Below are 19,857 nucleotides of genomic sequence, written 5' to 3' on the forward strand. Positions count from 1 at the left end.
CTCTGTTGTGCTGTTTCCTCAAACTCATTACAACCTATTTGTTTTTGTCTACTTCACCTGAGTATAATCTACATGCCAAAAAAGGACTTTGCTGGTTTCTCTACAATATATGTTTCTTGGCACATAGTACGCTTTCCATAAATATATGTGAATCAATAAGAGGATAAGGTTTCCTTTGGGTAAGAATATCAGGATCTTAGGCCTGGAAAATTTATCAGTATAAGTGGAAAACATGATAAAATATAACTGAAATATTTAACGAATGTTCACTATGCTTACAAGTGTTACGAATAATAAAATTCACTATCTTCTGATTTGAGGGAGATGCTCCATTAGGGGCTTCAAAGAGGAGGTGATTTTGCTGAGTCTTAAAGGATCTTTAGAAGTTTCCTAGGCAACAGAGTATGAGTGTTGCTGAGAAAACAGCATAAATGAAGGCATGGGGCTATAAAAAAGTAAGACACACTCAAGGGCCACAGGGGACCATGGACCTTGAGAACTGGGAAATGGAGACAATTAGAGATGAACTAGAAAGGTGATTTGAGACTTGACTGGGAAGTCTTTCACATCCACCAAGAGTTTCCATTTTGCCCTTTAAGGCAAAGAGAGTCACAGAGGGTTTTACACAAGGGAATTTTAGAAGAACACCCTGACATGAGTCTGAAGGAAGATCTCCAGCACATGGAAAGGCAGTGAAGCCACTTGGGAGGCCCCAGGATGCTCTAGATGAGGGAAGGCAACGTGAACCTTAATTAAGGCTTTAGGGATGCAGAGGGTAGAAATAATAGACTCAAAATGAACAAAGAGGGGCTACGAGTGCATATACTAAGCCCTCTCAGTACATGTCACTGACTAAATGGAGGACTCTTCATAGCACAGAAGCTGTAGCTATAGATAAAACATGTAAAATGTTTGAATTTTCCCTTATGCACTGATCTGTTAAAATTTATCAGTGTGTGTAAGGGCAAGCCAATGTCTTTTTATGAGCAGGTCCTACAAATGGTTGAGACTCTCTTCCATTATTATAACACAAAAGAGCAAAACAGAAAAAGCATGCGTCCTCTTAACAGAACAGCATTTTCTAAGCAAATGTGTTTTTCAGAATATGCAAATTTTGAGTCTAAATATGCTTGACAGCATTCTTTAATTTAAGCATTTTTGGTGTTGTGAAAAATGATTTAATATGCAAGCATTGCCTTTAGATATATAATACGATGAGAGGGAGAAAAAGCAGCAAGGGGAAGAAACTAGAAAATTAGCATTTCTCATAGGAACACCAATAACATTGAGACTTTAAGGTACAAGTTATCATGAGAACCTGAAAGGTTTCATTTCAGTGAAAAAAATCAATCTTCATCCCATGTGTGCACATTTAACAAGATTTTCTTTAATTGTTCATATTTCTTCATCAAATCCTGAATTTTGTTATCTTTTTTCTTTACAGAAAAATAATGGTTACCCCAAGTATACTTTCCTTTTGGCAACATGCAGCTTTAGCAAAGATTAATTAATTGCCAATTGGACAATGAGATCAAAATTAATTAAAAAGACACACAGATGAACAAGTTCAAGCACAAAACCAAAGAAATGGTATTTAGAATTAAACGCATGTCAACTCATATTAGCAAGTTAATATTCTAATGTTTAGAAAAGCAAAAAATGTGAAACTATAGCATTTTTAAAGGCAAATGCATTTGCAAATTTTCATTCACTAAACTTTCGTGCTGATTAGTTTCTTCCACAAGCAGATGAAATATAATAAATAAGCAAAAATGCCTGTATGCTGTCCAGTGCATACGGAATGGCATTCTAAATCCATATACTTTGGGGGGTAAAAATAAACATCAATAATACTTAGAAGAAGTGTGTAATTAAAAAAAAAAATAAAGAAAACTGGGAGCAAGGCCTGGGTATCAGTTTTCAGACCTGCACAGTGTGCGTCTGGCTCCTGTGTCAGAACTGGTCTCAGTTCTGGTCCAGAACTGGTCCCACTACTGGATTCTCTGTAGTAGATCTGGGCTACAGCTCCCGGAATCACCACACAGGAAATTCAGGCACCGCCAGTCTGTGGCACCACTGGGCCAGAGGACAGGCTGTTATAAACCAGAGGTTCTCAATCCTGCCTGTGCATTGAAATCACCTAGCAAGCTTTAAAAATGCCCTGGCCACACCCCACAGCAGTTAAGCCAGAATCTCAGGACATAAGACTCAGTCATCAGCATTTTTTAAAGCTCCCTGAGTAATTCTATTTATAACAAAGCCACTGTAATAAAACCCTTATTGATTATTGCCAGTATTAATATACAAATTGCTTTCTTAAAGCATTTTGGCAATATTCTTTTTTTTCCCAGAAGTTGTAAATATAGTTTAATGTAGATATGAAACATAAATTTTAAGGGGGAAGTTTTAGTTTCATTATACATTTGTTATCAATTTTTTCATTCTCTATTTCCTTGCCTATATCTTTTTCTTCATACTAATTATGATTAAATTATGGAAGAAATGTTTACATATTGGCAATATTCTGTTGAATAGATTTCCTTAACAGGTAAATAGGATTCATCTGTGTGGTTCTCATCTAAAAAATCAGATTTCTAACTGAAAACCATTTTTATATATTTTAATATATCACAAATTCCTGATTTTTTACTTTATGCTATTGTACAATTTGAGACTGAATGAAGCAAACTGAAGATGATATTCACAGTTTTAGAAATTTACATTAAAAGGGTAAAATTGATTTAAAAAAAAAACAAAAAGACATTAGGCTCAGCCTGTTGGAAAGACCTCAAGCCTGTCTATGGGGCAGAAACAAAAATGAGTCAGATCAGTATGAGCATCTCATTATCAGATGCTCAGAAGATAAACAAAGATTTGTTGTTACGTGTTTTTATAAACAACACTTCCTGATTTCTTGTTGAGTGTTTTGCCTTTAAAGAACTTCTCTTAGATTCAGTGTTAAAAACAACAAACACGAAACAAAAATCAAAAGAAGATTCATTTAGGTCAGCTGAACAGAAAGAGAAGATAAATGCACGCCTGTCCTTTGAAGAGAAAATGAGAGAACATTCCATTAAAGATTACATAAGTCATCAAATTGCTCAAGGCAGATATGAATGATCCTTTCAAATACTCATATACAACCAATAAGTCGAAGCATATACAAAATGCTCTGTACGCAGTGACGGAAAAGATAGCCTAGTCTAGATTAGGTTGGAAATACAGATTACATCTCAAGGAAGCAGTTAAAAACCTACATTATGATAATTGTTATTTAACTAAAGCACATGCAGTTTTCTTTCAAAAGCTTTCATTTAGCTTTTAAAAGCACTGTAGCTAAAAGTGCAAATCCAGGAGCTCACTAAATGTATGTCTTTTTAAACTGGCAGCTCATTTTCTATAAAGCACCAAAATATTAAAAATAAAGCATACAGTCATGCTCTTCTCAGCCACCACTACATTGTGCCACGTTTTCTATACCTTTCATTGATTTCCTCAAATGACTTAACGGAGGAATGAGACAGAGAGAGAGATTGAGATGGGAAAGGGGTGGGGGGAGAGAGAGAGAGAAACTAGTTAACAACCATAAAGAAAAACTGCCCTGGAGAGTTAAGATTGTGTATGTTCTAATAATCATTACACTCCTCAGCTACCTTTGAGGTTGTTTCCTTTGGGGGGCTTCATTCCACCCAGCAAAGGAATTAGTGCTCAGAAGGGGTGGGGAGCGGGGTCTCGGATGGAGGGGGGCTTTAGGTCTACTCTCTACCATCAGCAAAGTGGCAACACTTTGCCTCCGCTCTGCTTCTCTCTATTCATTAACAGATGAATTAGTTTCCAGAACTGAATTCTCTGAAGCAAGTAAAATGACTGAAATATGTTCAGTGTGTGAGAGAGAGAGAGCACAAAATGTAATCAGTAGTTATCTCTAGATGATACTTTCTCTGTGCTTTTCTATATTTTCCAAATTTTCTAAACTGCATATATATCACTTTTATAAGTAGGAAAAACATGCTTTTCTTTTTCACAACTTGTTCTTCTAGAGAGAAGAAAATACTCTTATCAAACCCAGGTAAGATTCTTAGGGAACACAAAGCACTTTATTAATGTTATACTTCACATGAGGTACTTAATTTTAAAATACTAAAGCTTTGCCTTAATTAAGCATAATGCAACTGAATGATTTCACCCTCCTCTGAGGATGCCACATCCATTCCACCCAAATTTTCTGCCCGGTTTTGCCTTGCTCCATCTCCAGTCTTAACTAAAGGGCTGGGAGGACAGAGGAGCTTTGACAGCTCATCATAGAAAGGTGCTTTCCTCAGAGTTGACAACTGGGTCTGGAATTGCCCTCAAGGAAAACATCGCCATCACTCCTGGTTAATCCTGGCTCTGAGGAGAACCAGCATTCTACCGCTGGTTTAGGGAATTGGGAGAGCAAAGAGCTGCCTCTGGGCGAAACTGGAGGAGCACCCAAGGGATTCCCTGTGCACAGGTACTTGTCTGAATTAAGGAATCTGGTCCCCAGGAAGACCCTTGTAAAAAGATTAACACGATACCTAAAAGAAGTATCATTCTATGTCATTCTCTTGCATGCTGAAAGCATACCAAAATGTTGCTCTCCGCTTGGTGAGGCTCAGAGGGCATGGTCGAGAGGTCATTTCAGATTAGGGCGTGGAGTGGGGATGGGCACTGCAAGATCAGGCCTGCACCTACAGGCAGCATAGCACAAATAAAGTTTTCAGGCTGCTTTCCCTCCCTCTTAGAAGGTGATCAATCATCGTGACAGAACGGACAGATGATGCTGCAGGCTGGCTTCCATGTGCCCTTTTGCTGGATCTGGGTGTTATGGCTTTAAGGACTGGATGGGCCTTTTCCATGAGCATCTGGCATGCCCTAATAATTTTTAAATGAGAATTATAGAAACTCCCCAGAGAGATATATATGATCTCAGGAAATAGCAAAAGTTGAATTTTTAAAAATAGACTTGGGCCAGACTGGGTTCAAGGTGTCTGGATCTGTTTGAAATGGTGCTTACAGTCAAGAAAACGGTCTCGTCAAGCTCCTCGGCTTCTCTCACGATGGTCTCCAAGGTGTCCTTGGCAGTGTCCATGCTCTGCAGAAAATGGACCATCTGGTCATGCAGGAACTCCATCTTCTTTCTCTTCACTTCCTCAAAGCTCTGGGCTTTCTCATCATATTGTGCTAAAACCTTCTTCATCATTTCCTCATTCTGTTCTTCTAGCCGTTTCTCATTTTTACTACAGTTTTCCTAAAAATTAAAAACAAAAAACCAATTCTGAGTGAAAAAAGAAGTATATGTATTTTTCACGAGAAATACTAGCCTTTTAAAGAATTAATCTTGGGCATTCTGGTAAGAGAATCACAGATGATGTACACAATCTGAATTTTCAGCCTATCAACCTCCTTTGCCATAGTTATCTTTGCAACAGAATTCACTGTAAGAAGAGACAATCTAGAAGGATTTAGTTAATGAAACACAAACACAAAAATATCTGTAGGGAAGTCTTGCCCACCTGCATTCCCACATGACAAAACCTGACATCACAATGAATGAAGATCAGGTAGCCAAGAGGGTTCAGTGCCATCTTTCCCACTATACTAAAACCAGAGTGTGGAGGAGGAAACAGCGAGGATACTGGACAGGGTGCCACAGCCACAGATGCTCTCCAGGGAAGAGGCACCTTCTGCTAGAGTCGGAGAAACCACATGGCTTGTCTGGACAAACTCTGATGCTTAGCTGTCCTGACTAGTGTGTGTGACAGTTTCTCAGTCATGTCCGACTCTTTGTGACCCCGCCGGGCTCCTCCATCTACAGGATTTTCCTGACTAGAGGGCTAGTGATGAGGTGATCATATTGTTTACTGTCTGAAAGGAACACTTTGGTGGCAGTGGAGGTTGGGCAGCAACAGCACTAAAAATAACCAGCAGGGGCACCCCCCTCCAGTACTCTTGCCTGGAAAATCCCATGGACTTAGGAGCCTGGTAGGCTACAGTGCATGGGGTTGCAGAGAGTCAGACACGACGGAGCGACTTCACTTTCACTTAACTGATTTACAACAGGAGTTAAGCAGATCTTTCACAAGCAAGCTAGAACGAGGAGTGCTGGGGAAACTGCACTCCAGCCTCCCACAGAAGTCTGTCAATCCTGACTGATAAGTAAGGATGTCTGGGCTTGCCGGGAGCCAGCACGGGCCATCCCACCCATGACAAGGTCATGTGGAAGAGACCTGATAAGCAAGGCTTCAGGACTTGAGGTGCTCCCTAGACCAGCTCGAGCATCTACCACCAAACCAGAATCTGTCTGTTTTATTATTTTATGACTTTCACCAACTCTCCTGATGTTAACAGGGGGCTATCCCTGACCACCTTTCTCTGGAGAAAATCAACTTAGGGCTCTAGCTAATAAGTCTCCTGGACATGAGAGGAATATTTCAAATCAAACCCCCTCTGTTAGCATTCTAGCTTGCTTGGCAGGTATATCCAGAGTCTTGCAGCTACGCTTATGATTGTTTACAGCCTCCCAACTGTGAGAGGTACAGGAAGCCTAAAACATAGACCCTTTCAAAGAGTTAAAAGTTATTAGAGTAGTGCTGGTGTAGGATTTCATTATTGGGCCAATGCTTGTTGCTAAGTTCCCATATCTCTTATCCACTGTGCACCTGGGAGTGCATTAGTTAACATAGTTGGAATGTAAGAAAAACAAGTATAGCCTTGAAAGTAACCACATCAGGCCTTTGAGCTAATTGGTTCTTTCTTGTAACTCACTGCACCTTTGCTCCATGAGAAATGTAACTCTGTTTAGCATTTTCTGAGGCTGACATAGATTAGAAATATAAAGAAAAAACACTTTGAGGGAAAATAAGTTTTCTGGTTGAGCAGCCTTTATCAAAAGAGGGTCATAAAATGTTCACAGGCCTCCAAGGCCAGAAGACAATGTACACAACATCATTTGTGGGAAAGGTATGCAGAAAAAATCCTGGCTTCGATAAGGGCAAAACTGCTGGAGTGTTTGGGCTGATTCTGCATGACCTTGCATCTTTTATTTCCCTCTATGTACAAGTCAAGGTATAAAAGTCCCTTTTGAAAATAAAGTAATGGGCCTCGCTCACCGAAGCTTGGTCACCCCGTGTCTTTTTTTTTTTCTTTCTTTCTCTCTCTTACTCTCTTTTTCAGGCTGATCCCTTGGAGCATAGAGGCTCTCTGCGTTCACTTATCTGCCTGGGTTTCTAAGACCTGAACAGGAAGAGGTTCTGCGTCTTCAATCCCTCAGGAGAACGGTAGGGCACCTACGGCCTCCGTGAACAGAGCAAGCTCCTTGTCTCGGGGCTTTATTGGCTTTCTGTGTAAACCAAGGAATATCAGTCTCTTTCTCTCCTCTATTTTCTTATCTACAACATTCTTTCTTTCAGTTCCGTTCAGTTCAGTTCAGTCACTCAGTCGTGTCTGACACTTTGTGACCCCATGAATCACAGCACGCCAGGCCTCCCTGTCCATCACCAACTCCCGGAGTTCACTCAAACTCACATCCATCGAATCAGTGATGCCATCCAGCCATCTCATCCTCTGTCATCCCCTTCTCTCCTGCCCCCAATCCCTCCCAGCATCAGAGTCTTTTCCAATGAGTCAACTCTTCCCATGAGGGGGCCAAAGTACTGGAGCTTCAGCCTTAGCATCATTCCTTCCAAAGAAATCCCAGGGTTGATCTCCTTCAGAATGGACTGGTTGGACCTCCTTGCAGTCCAAGGGACTCTCAAGAGTCTTCTCCAGCACCACAGTTCAAAGGCATCAATTCTTCGGCGCTCAGCCTTCTTCACAGTCCAACTCTCACATCCATACATGACTACTGGAAAAACCATAGCCTTGACTAGACAGACCTTAGTCGGCAAAGTAATGTCTCTGCTTTTGAATATGCTATCTAGGTTAGTCATAACTTTTCTTCCAAGGAGTAAGCATCTTTTAATTTCATGGCTGCAGTCACCATCTGCAGTGATTTTGGAGCCCAAAAACTAAAGTCTGACACTGTTTCTACTGTTTCCCCATCTATTTGCCATGAAGTGATGGGACCGGATGCCATGATATTTGTTTTCTGAATGTTGAGCTTTAAGCCAAGTTTTTTGCTCTCCTCTTTCACTTTCATCAAGAGGCTTTTTAGCTCCTCTTCACTTTCTGCCATAAGGGTGGTGTCATCTGCATATCTGAGGTTATTGATATTCTTTATCTCGCTCTAAATCATTCACCAATGCCATTTCTCCTGAGGGTTACCCTGGATCCTGCGGGGGCTGGACCCCAGCATGGGCTGAATTTATATATCAAAGGAGCGTCCCTATCCCCTTCTTTCACGGCAGAGAGAGCAGGGTCGGCATGAACTCATCAAAGACAGTGATACCATGAGAGACACTCATCTGTCCTTAGCATGGAACACTGGACAATGCTTTAGAGCATCTCTGCAGAGCTAACCCAGTGAAAGGCAGGATGGTAAAGCAAGTAAGTTCCAATCTTGGCTATAAACTTACTATGACCTTGGGTAATATACTTAACTCTAAATCTCAGTTTCTTATCTATAAAATGGGAGCAAAAATAACTCCCATTTCATATGGTTACTGTAAGGATCAAATTGGACAAGCATGTAAAGTGTTTGCCCTATCATAGTTAGTACCCTATTTGCATATGTGTATGTGTTTTTAAGGGCACATCATTTATCCTTAGACAGGAAGTAATCTCACTGATAACACAGAGGGAAGATTTAGGGACTACTTTTAATGGAACAAAACCAACAATGGCAAACCACAAATGCACACACAAACCCAAATTCAGGTCATTTTAGCTTTATTTACTTGTGATGTTTTAAGCGAATTGGGATAAAGTAAAAAGGAAAAGGTAACTTACCTCAATGGTATTAAAAAAGGATTCTATCTCACTAACAAAGGCTTCAATCCTCAAGGATTTTTCTTGCAAATCTTCTAGAAAGTCCGCTAATTGAACCTGAAGAAAAGAATGAAGCTATCCTTAGTATATGACATTTGAGAAAAGAACTTCAAGCAGAGAGTGCCAATTTCCTTATAAATTTAGTATGTTTGGTAGAGATACACTATATCATGTTCACAAACAAATCAACTTTTAAATTTTCTTTGCTGCTTCATCTAAATTGACTATATAGGTAATGTCTGATAAACAATTAGGAAGCTTATGAGTGAGAGCAATAAACAGTTTATTTTCCTATGCAAGAGGAAGGCCTTCTTGGTCAGCTGGTGAATTCAAAGTATACTTGTTTTAGTGAACTATGAATTGAATTCTTTCTCCTTAGTAAGGCCTCAATTTTTATACACTGTCTTTCTTCTCAGATAGCAGACTTTTCTCTGCACTGGTCCAACATAGCTGAGAAACCTCCTCACATTTGCACCAATGGTTCCAGGTGCACTTGCCTCGCATGACCCTGAGAAGTCACCAGGCCTGAAATCTAGCACACCAAACAATGAAAACTATCTACTAAAGAGATCTGAAGATTCTAATGACCCTCAACAGTATGTATTAGTTATAAAGGTAGCTGTGATCTTTCCTGCAAAACTTAACAACACAGAATAAAAGAGCTTCCATCCACCTGATTCACTATCCACAGAATGATGGAGAGATTACACTGTGGGAAGTCCCTTCGGGATCTGGTTCTCTGCTTCATGCTCACGCCCCCACCTCTTCTCTACAGGGCTCCAGGAGTCTCTCACCTATGTGCCTTTTTAGAAGGCAATCCCTGTGTCTAGAATGTCCTCCCTGCCCTGGTTTGTTAGAACTCTATCCTATTTAGGCTCGCCAAAGCTGCACCTTCTCAAGACACCTTCGCCATCTCTCCAGTCCCCCTCCACCATTTCACTCACTCCCAGAGGGTTTCTCACTCAGAACACTGCATTTCCAGGATGCTGTGTGATTTGGGGGAGCTACAAGTCCAGGTTCCTTTATTTTTGTTTTTATTCCCTATGATGAGCACAGCTCTTAACATGGAATAGGAAGGGAGAGAGAAAGAGGGAAGGAAGAGAGTGATGGAAGAAATACATGACAGATAAACGATAATCCACCACAATGGGGATAGAGTGGAGGGAGAAGCCAGGACCTGGATAATCTACAAATGCAGCCGTCAGTTCCCGAAAAATCACAGATGGCCACTCACAAGATGCTAGAGAATTCTCAAGTGACAACTTCTTAAATTTATTTTTAATTTTTAAAAAGTGCCAACCAACTCAGTCTTCACAGTCCATTTAACGAACGAAGCAAGTCTCTGGCTTAGTCAATTTGTTTTGCACTTTCTGTTCATACTCTTTGGAGAAGGTCTGGAGAAAAATAAAAAGAACTTTAAAATGGTTTTAAAGCAGGAGACATCATCTCTCTCTCTGCTTCTGAAATTTGTTTTAAATTGACAGGATTTAGACAGAATTATTTTTTTAATTTCTAAAACTCACAGAGATAAACAGAACATAATTAAGAAGGCTGGAAAAAAGTCCTCTTTGTGCTGACAGTACCCAGTAGTCGTTAGTTAACAAAACCAAGTGTCATCAAAGAATGGGACATGTTTCATCAGTGCTGATGCATCTGAATGCCTGAGAGTCCAAAAAGAAATTGAACCACGGCCTACCCCCAAACTTGACTAGGTAAAGTTTCAACAAAATTTCACACTGTAAAAATAGAACCAATATCATACAAGTTGAGAAGGATTATTTTTCCAGAAAAAAAAAAATCCAAGATTCAAATGTGTTATCCTACTGAATCACAAGGAATCTGACAATTATCAGTGACCTAACTGAATGATCATATTGAAAACCACTACCGTTACGAAAGCCCTGAGCAGAGTAACAGAGATGCACATCAAAAGCACGCGCTCTGGCGTCAGACAGATCCAGGTACCAGTCCTAGTTCTGTCTTCTATGATCTTGGACTTAATGGGCTCTCTGAGCCCATTTTGTTACCTCCAAATCAAAGACAGTGACAGGATTTTTGTGAGAATTAAACAATATCCTGTATATAAAGAACTTAACATATTGCCTGGCCCATAGTTAAGTGCGCAGTTTTTGCTATTACTTGCAATTTTAGATCATTCTGCTACTGCATGGAGAATAGATTGATGAAATAAGAGTGGAGATTCCAGTTAGAAGGCTATTGAAAGGTAGGTGAGAATCTTAAAGACTAAGTGTTTGAGTTCCAATAGTATTTCTAAGAAGTAAGATATTTATAAGGATAGGTGTTGTGACTAACTTTCTAACATTGGGAGTCTATAGACATAGCCAGAAGGAATGGAAAAACTTTCCATTTCTACCATCAATTTTATAAATAAAGAAGAAATGTGGAGAAAATCAAAATTTTAAATGTCTTACTGTCTTGAGCATTTTATAAAGCTTGTAGTAAAATTGTTTAATATGATATAATGTATATTTTTAAAGGATCATACTGTAGATAATAGAAAATAAATTTTGTTCTATACTCTAACATGTATTTTTGCATTTAAAATTATTTCTTTTTTGTATAATGTTAAGGGCTACTTTTATAAAATAAGAGACCTCAAAGACAGTTAACTGGGAATGCCAGTTATTTATGCTGGTATACAGATAATTTAGAAAAAAAAAAAACTGGCACATATTATGTACCCAGTAAATGCCTGTCAAAGTGATGTTAACTAAATAACTAGGGAAATATTCTTAAGTTTTTTTTTTCAGACTATTATGCCTAAAGATGAATGTATCAAATATTGGTCATTTTTTAAATTGAGAAAACAGATTAATTGTCTATGTATGATTACACACTTATACACTTTAAAATCTATTTACCTTTACAGCACTTATAGCTGTATCAAGTGTTGAAATCTCATGGTCCTTGTGAGTGCCAAGCATCGTGTCAACAGCAGAGATTGGGCTTCTGCATGTGTAGCAATATGTGTCAATCTGAGATGTTTTCATTTCCTTTTGTTCCTTCTCCGTTACCAACTCTGATAGTGACTGGTCTTGTTCTGCCATCTCTATGCCCAACTCTTTCTGTTCAGCAGACTTTCCTTGTTCTGCTCCAGTCACAAGTTCATTTTCACTGACATGTTCAAAGGATTCTTTTCCTTGAGACAACACATCTTCAGGGGTGGACTCTGAATACAGGTCTTCAGAAAGAGTGTCTTGAGTAACCACTTCATAATTCAGGGATTCAGCAAATTCATACTCATCCTGAACAGGACTGCTGCGGACCCAGTCTCCACTCGGCTCAGGGGGAACCATTATCTGAGGTTCTTCCTGCAGTGTTTCTTGCATGCAAGTTGCACCAGATGCAAATTCTTCCTCTGGGAAGGACACTTGCACTGGGACATTAAGACTGACCTCTGGGTTTGCATTTGCTGCTTCATCAGTCTGGCTGCTTGTTTCATCTACTCTCTCCATGACATGATGAGTGTCTTCAAATGGAACCGCATAGCTTATCCTCTGGGTAACCACTCTCACTTCCTCAGTGATGGGAGCTTTCCTCTGCATGGCTACACTGTCAAGAGTCTCCATGTGGCCTACTGATTCTCCTTCCCTGTAAGCTGCTTTCTGTTTTTCCTCCAGACTCTCCTCCCTGCCAATAGTTGCAAACTTGCCCCAGATTTCCCCTTCTGTAGTTATTGGTTGGTATGAATCATCCTTACCAATTGGCTTTTCTTCGAGACCTTGGCCGTGGTCCTTTTCAGTTACAGAAGTGTCATGGAGAATGTCATCTTTGAGTATGTACTTCTCAAAATATATTCCTGTTCCATCTTCGATGTCAGAATTTCTGCTTGGAAATGAAGCTTCAGAATTCACACTGTCACCTTCAGAAGCTGTCTCTCCTTCTTTCTTTTTCTCTCCAACTGCTTCTTCATACAGATCTTTGTATAAAAATGCAAGTGCAGGTGGCTCCTCCAGAAGTTCAGGATTGATGGCTTTTGCAGTGGTAGGAAATATCTGAGTTCGTGACAAAACTCCTTCCTCTTCATCAAATAAAGGCATCCCAGGTGACTTTGAGTCCACGTCTCTGTCTGTGCTCTTTGGAGCATCTCTGTCTGTTAATTTTTGGATAACCAAAGACTTTTGGGTCTCTGGGTCAGATAATTTTCTGTAGTCCTTTTCGAGTCCATAGAAACTTTCATCTAATTTCACCAAGTCATATTCATGTTCTAGGGCACCTTTCTCTGAATGTTCTGGGAAAGAGACAGTTTCTTCTGGAACTTCCTTTGATAGTCCTGCCTCTAATTTCCATGGTGCTCTCTGTTTTTCTGGGTCAGGGGAGATGTTATAATCAATCAATGTATATTTTTCAAAGTAATCCTCTTCATCGGGACTTGTGGGCTGATTAAAGGCTAAATCACCAGTTTCGGAGTCTGTGGGTATCTCCTCTTTGGCTGTATGAATTTCCTTCTGTTGGTCTTCTTTCAATGATATAACTTTTATATCAGAATCTTCTAACTTACTCTGTAGTGTTTTATGGCAAGCAATTTCCTCACTCTCATCATGGAGGAGTATAGGCTTAAATGAGATCTTCTCTTCCAAATACTCTAACTTATCTTGCATTTGTTCACTTTCTTCCTGATCAACTGAAGAAATAAATGCAGGAGCATGAATATTCAGTATCTCACAACCTTCAGAAATGATACTGAAGGCACTCTTCTGCTCTTCAGAAAGTCCAGCTGGCTTACTAGTCACTGTAAATTCTTCATCTCTTACACTTGTGTCTTCAGGCTCCTTAGAAACCACTTCATCAGCCCTGATTGTTGCATTAGTTATAAATTGAGCATAGTTACTGCTTGCTGAAGGGCATGGTTCATATACTTGGGAATCTTCTACAGCCTCCAAGTGGTGTTTTGAAACAAGAACAGGCTGTTCAAACATTTCAGATGTTAGATCTTTAGATGTTTGAGTAGTAAGGACTGTAGGCCTATCTGGAGTCACTTCTGACTGTGGTTGTTCTTGTTTCTTCTCTGGACTAACTTCTGGAGATGCTCCTGAAGCAAGTGTTTGCAGTTTCACAGACGACAACAGATATGAAGGTGTTTCTAAGCTCTTTGTTTCGCCAAAAGGACGATCTAAAATCCTTTCAGATTCTTTAGATGGAGAGCCTTGTTTACTTTCTTTTGCAGTACCAACTGAGCCACCTTTTGGCAGCTCTGACACTATGACCTGTCCCTTTTCTTCTCTGTGAGTCACCACATCCCTGCTTGACTTTTCCAGTACCAGGTTTCCTTCCTTAGGTAAACAGGGCTTGTTTATTTCATCATGATAAGGAAGATCCGCTGGAAGGAAAGCCTTGGTTTCCTCCACCAAAACTTCTCGTTCTTCTAATGGATGTGGTTGACTTCCTACTGCCTTTGTTTCCCTGATTTCAGAGTAAGCCTCTGAGATCGTGGTTTCTGATGTTTCAGCAGCTTCTGTAGTTTTAACTAACGAAAATGGTTGGGTTTCACCCCAAGTAAGATGGAAAGAGATATCTGACTCTTCGGGCTGATGCCTGGCTATACTTATGGAATATGGCTGTATTTCCTGCTCCCTCCCTTCTGAAAATGCATGTGACCGCTCTTCTTTTTCTTCTCCTTTCTCCTCCTCAATAATTTTGTATCTTTCTCTGTGGTCTTCATTTTGATAGACTTGCTGCCGCACAGTAGCAGCTTTTGGTTCTTCCAATTTAACAGGGCTAGGCCCATGTATAATTTTTGCCTTCTCTATTTCATTAATTTCTCTATGGTCTAATGGGGCTGCTGTCTCTTGTTTTTCTGCCAGCGCCTTCTTTTCTGCCAAGGAGTATGATCTCATTCCCAAGTTACCTTTCTCCTCAGCTGGGCTAACAGATCTGAGTTTTATTTCCTCTTCAGAAATTTTCAAGGAAATGGGTTTTGGCATCTCTTTCCCTAGTCTGTCTTCATCAAGATCAATTAAACTGCCTTTAGGTTCTTCTCCTGGCAAAATTGCTGACTCCAGCTTCTCTGATTCCTCTGTGATAGTTTTACTTGCAAAGCTCGATGAAGCTGGTTCTGGCTGTTGTGGCACCTTATCTGTTGCATCAACAGATAAGAGTGGTTTTCCTTTTTGATCACTTCTTGGCTCTTCTTTAAGAACAGAAATATTCCATTTAGATCGAGGGGCGATTTCTGGCTTCTGGAGTCTTTTACTGTCAGTGACATGAAGAGGAATAGCATTTTTGGCTTCTTCCATAATGGATTTCTCACTCATGGGAGAATACGATTGGATTCTAAGATGTCCTTCGCCGTCAGCAGAAGTAACTACTGAGGTCAGGTCCATTTCTTCCGAATAGTCTAGGACCTCTTTCTTTCCATAATCGTCACTAGATGCCTCAAAGCTGGATTTTGGCTGTGGCGAGACTTCTACATTTGATAACAATGCGGGTTTTTCTTTAAAATCATGATGCTCCCCAGATTTAACTAAAGAATCTGCGGATTCTGAAGCAGTTTTAGGTTTGGCCTCTGGGAATAGATGATCCACTGGCTTCTCAGTTCCATGAACGTCAGCTGGAGCAGGACCTTCAGAATCTATCACAGTCACTGTTTTTTCTTCAGATGGGCTGGGCTGAGCTTCTAAATCTTCTTTTTCAGCAACTTTGTTATCTTGAGTGCTCGATCTAAAAAAGAAACTGGACACCCATGATGTGAAAGATGAAATTCCTTTCTTTGCCTTTTCCTCAGAGATGCTTGGCTCCACTGCCTTCTGCTCCTTGGGCGGCTTTTGTATCACCTCAGGTGACTCTAGGGGTTGAGGTTCTTCGTTTTCTCGGGTTGAGGAGAGTGGTTTTATTTGTGTGGGTGCTTTCACTACGGATGGTGGTTTCCCTCTCTCATTAGCATCATCTGCAACCTTTGGCTGAAACACATTGGATTCTTCTAATGGCTTCTCTCCAGGCAAAGGGGATACACGGCCATGTGCTTCTTTTTCAACGCCCAGTGCAGGTTCTGCCTCTTCAGCCAAGACACAGGCAGCTTTGACAAGAGAGGGAGGAGTTTCTGATTTGACTTGCTCCATTGATGGGCCAGACACTGGTTTCTGGAGGCCTCCTTCATAAGGTATTTTGATTTCTTCCTGGCTGAATTCTTTGCAAGGCCTGGAAATTTCTGTGTTTGCTTTCTCTGCTACCAAACTTTCACCCCCAACAAAAGAAAGGGTCTGCTTCACTTCTGCCTCACTTCTCTCCACATTTCCAGCTGGAACTAAAGATTTTGGTTGGGGGGCCAGCTTTATGTCTTCAGAAGAGTAAGTTTCAGTTGCTAAGGTCTCTATATTATCACGGGAGGTATCGAGAGTAGACACTGGTTCTTGGAATGCTAAGTGGGGTTCTGCTGCAGAAGGTGGCAGAATTTGCTTTCTGATTTCAGGCATGTGGTCTTTCTCTGGCAGAGCAGGCTTGAGCTGCCCTGTCATCAGGTCACTGGTACCAGAAGAACCCAGCTGCACAGATCCCATGACTCTTTCTTCGTGATGACTTGCCAAGCCTCTTTCTGGCTTTTTCAGCATCCAGTTTTCATCCTTTGGAGAAATAAGAGCCTCTTTCATGTGTACTTCTCTAACATCCGTAGGTTCAGTTGTCAGAAGTAATTTTGATTCTTCCAAAGGCAAATTTTCTTTCATAAACAAAACTTGTTTAATACCCAGGTCTTGTTTATCTGCAAAAGACCTGCTTATGTCAGGCAATGCAGCAGCTTGATCTGAATCAAGGGCTTCTTCAGGCTTCTGTTGCAAGAAGAGGTCAGAAGAAGCGACCTTTGATGGCTCTGCTATACTCTGCAGTACATGAAATGAGTTTGGTTGGTCAGTTTCATTTAGCTTAGTTACAGTACCTTCTATCACTTGTGCCTTCAAATCTCCTGCTGGCTGTAAGGGGCTTATTTCTTGTTTTTCTTCTTTTTTAAAGTCAGCTGAACGGTTCGGCTCTTCTGATGATCCTTTTGCGGATAAAGTGTATGACTGAAGTTCTTCTAGGCTGTCTCCTTCAAGTCGAGAGGTAAATGCTTCCCTTGATCCTAAGCTAACGACCTTAGCAGAGAGAGATTTCATTTCTTGAATCTGAGGTTCCTCCCTAAGATATGAAGAAACCTCTGAAATTTCAGAAACTGTAGTTGACACATGAAGTTCCCTGTTTTCCTCTTTTCCTTCTCCTCGGCTCCTGAGCTCGGGTAGGCCCTTTGCTAAGACAGAATCCTCTGTTTCCGGTAGGGGAGATTTTATATGTTCTGTCTGTATGGATCCACTTTGCCTACTTACATCACCAGCGAATTCTGAGCCAGCACTTCTAGTATCAGGTAATTCTGATACTGGATGTGTCTTGTCTCTCTTCTCAGGTTCCATGGACAGCGGTGCCCGAGCGAGACCTGGTTTTTCTGACCGGAAATCTCCCTGAATTACAGAGGGTGTCTCTACTGCCTGTTCCCTCTTATCACCACCGAAGGTTAAGAATGTTGAAGTTAAATCTTCTGATGTTAAATGTTCCAACTCAGGAGGAGAACTTGCTGTCACCTCATCTTTGCCTTTTGAGACTATATATTTGGGTGCAGGTGACACGTTCTGTGAGGAAGGAAGTTCGGTTTCTGTTTTCTTTATCTCACCACCTGGGCTGAGTGAAGGCACATGTTCAGGTCCCAACATCTCTGAAGCAGACACAGAATTTTTTTTCTGTGATAAATCCAAATATTCAGAGTCGAGAACTGTAGGAAATGAAAGATCTTGTTTGTCTTCCACCCTTGCTTCCTTTGATATATCTAGATGCTGAGAAGACAAAGTCTTGGTTATTGCCAACCCAGGTTTAATGTCTTCAGTCTCTACCTTTGACACAATAGAATGCTCTGATATAGAGGATATGTTTGCAGGTAAATCAAATTTAATTTCTTTCTTGACTTCAGACCAAGCTGGATATTGTGAATCAGCAGTTTCAGTGGGAGAAGGGCTAGCTTTGATTGCTACCTTGCCTTCTTCTTTAAAAAGTGAGTGCTCATCTATAGGTGGTAAACCACTTCCTAATTCACTCTTTTCTACCTTTGTTAAGACTGGATGTTCTACACGGGTGGTAAGAGGTAAGTCTGTTGGGATTTCTTCTTTTGCTAATTTGGTTAAGTTTGAATCGTGCTTTGTCTCAGATGTTGTGGTTATTGAAGCACTGGGTTCAATTTCCTTCTTTATTTCTTCTGACAAAGCTGAAAATTCTGCTACAGGTGGTCCATGCTCACCTTCCTGTTCCACTCCTGGTGAAGTTGAATGCAGCACTCTAGGTGGACCAGTTACTTTAGAATCAAGTTTCACTTCTGTTTCTACCACGGATGAAATCTCAGGTCTAGATAAAGATGCTTCCTTTAGAGGTGAATATGGCTTCATTACTTCAGGCTCATTCTCTGACAACCTTCTCTGTTCTAGTTTAGATGTCGCAGTTGGAGCTAAGTTGGGTTTGACATCCTTCTCTGGCTCATCTGCCAAGTCAGGCAGAACTGAATCTTTCATCCCAGACTCTGGGACATTTGGAGGCTGAGGCTCCATTTCTTGATCCCGCAATACATGTGCTATAGCTTCTTGAGAATCAGGCACAATTTCTTCCTTACTTTCAACTTTTAACAAAGCCATCTGTTCATCTGCAGATTTTGGAGTGAGGGATGTTTCGGGTTCTTGTTCTTTCTTAATTGCATGTACTGAATCAGGTGAAACTGAACACTGAGATGCCGGCAAAACAGGTTTGGTTTCTTCCTTTACTGTGGGTGATTGTGCAGGTGGTGCAGCTAGTGATGAATAAGACTTGGTTTCTCCCCTCTCTGAATCACTGGTTAAACTTGGTGGAACCAAGTCTTCAGGCTCAGGTTCTGAATACGTTCGAGTTCTCTGCTTCTGTGCCAGAATGAGATATTCAGATACAGATGTTGATGTTGTTTGAGCATCTGGCTTAATTTCTGCTTTCTCTGCTTCATTTGTTGAAGGGAGCTGACTCAAGTCTTCAGGTGCAGACATCGAAGGTTCAGCTCTTTGCTGCTGTGATGAACTTAGATGCTCAGGTACAGGTGTAGTCGTTGTTGGTGCAATTTCTTCCTCATCTGCTTCTGAGAAGCGGGAATATCCTGATGCAGCCATTGCAGTTAACAGTGAATCAGGCTCAATTTCCTTTTTGTTCATTTCTGGGATCCTATATGGTGGGATGGAAGCTTGTGATGCTGAGTCTGGAGAAAAAAGTTCCGTTTCCTCAGTGTCTTCATCTGACAAAATAGTGTGTTCAGATGGTGATGTTAAACATATTGGAGAATCACACTCAAATTCTCTCTTCCCTGTTGTTGCATAGGGTGGAAATGAGAATTCTGACACAAAAGCCGAGTCTGGAGAAAAAGGTCCAATGTCTTCTTGCTCTTCTTCTGAGAAAATCATGGGGGAGGAGGAACCTTTTAGATTTAAAGGGGATGTGTGGACAATTTCTTCCTCCTGTGATTCCGGTGTTGCATATGGTGGTACTGAAAGTTCAGAAGCAGAGGTGCAAGAGGGTGTGTACCGCTCCATTTCTACTGTCTCTTCTTCGGAGAGGACTACGTGATCAGGTGGGGCAGCTGAAAGCGGTGGGGCCTGGCACTCAGGAGTCCCCTCAGTTGTGGATGGTAGGAGGGAGCGTTCAGGTAACGAGGCCACCTCTGGGGTATAGAATCCAGCGTCTTCCTTCTCTTCTTCTAACACAGTCTTGTGCTCAGAAACACCTTCTGATCTCAACAGGGAGACATCATCAATTATGTTCTTTGGGGATTCCTGTCTTACATTTGGTGGGACTGCATTTTGGAAGGTCAGTGCTGAATCTCGTGTGACACCCTCATTTCCTAGGTTCTCTCCTTCTGACAGGACA

General features: G+C 40.9%; 1 protein-coding gene across 1 annotated transcript in view; it reads right to left on the reverse strand.

Annotated features, from left to right (window-relative positions):
- Positions 1-19,857, reverse strand: part of CMYA5 (cardiomyopathy associated 5) — a 98,535-nt gene that overhangs the window by 32,594 nt on the left and 46,084 nt on the right. Inside the window, exons 3-6 of the mRNA XM_068965538.1 lie at positions 11,829-19,586; positions 8,908-9,003; positions 5,036-5,269; positions 3,481-3,503 (exon numbers count right to left, since the gene is read on the reverse strand). Coding sequence (XP_068821639.1) covers positions 3,481-3,503; positions 5,036-5,269; positions 8,908-9,003; positions 11,829-19,586 — 8,111 coding nt within the window. The remainder of the gene's footprint in view (positions 1-3,480; positions 3,504-5,035; positions 5,270-8,907; positions 9,004-11,828; positions 19,587-19,857) is intronic.

The sequence above is a fragment of the Capricornis sumatraensis genome, chromosome 2, assembly GCF_032405125.1.
Source record: "Capricornis sumatraensis isolate serow.1 chromosome 2, serow.2, whole genome shotgun sequence".
NCBI classification, from domain to species: Eukaryota; Metazoa; Chordata; class Mammalia; order Artiodactyla; family Bovidae; genus Capricornis; species Capricornis sumatraensis.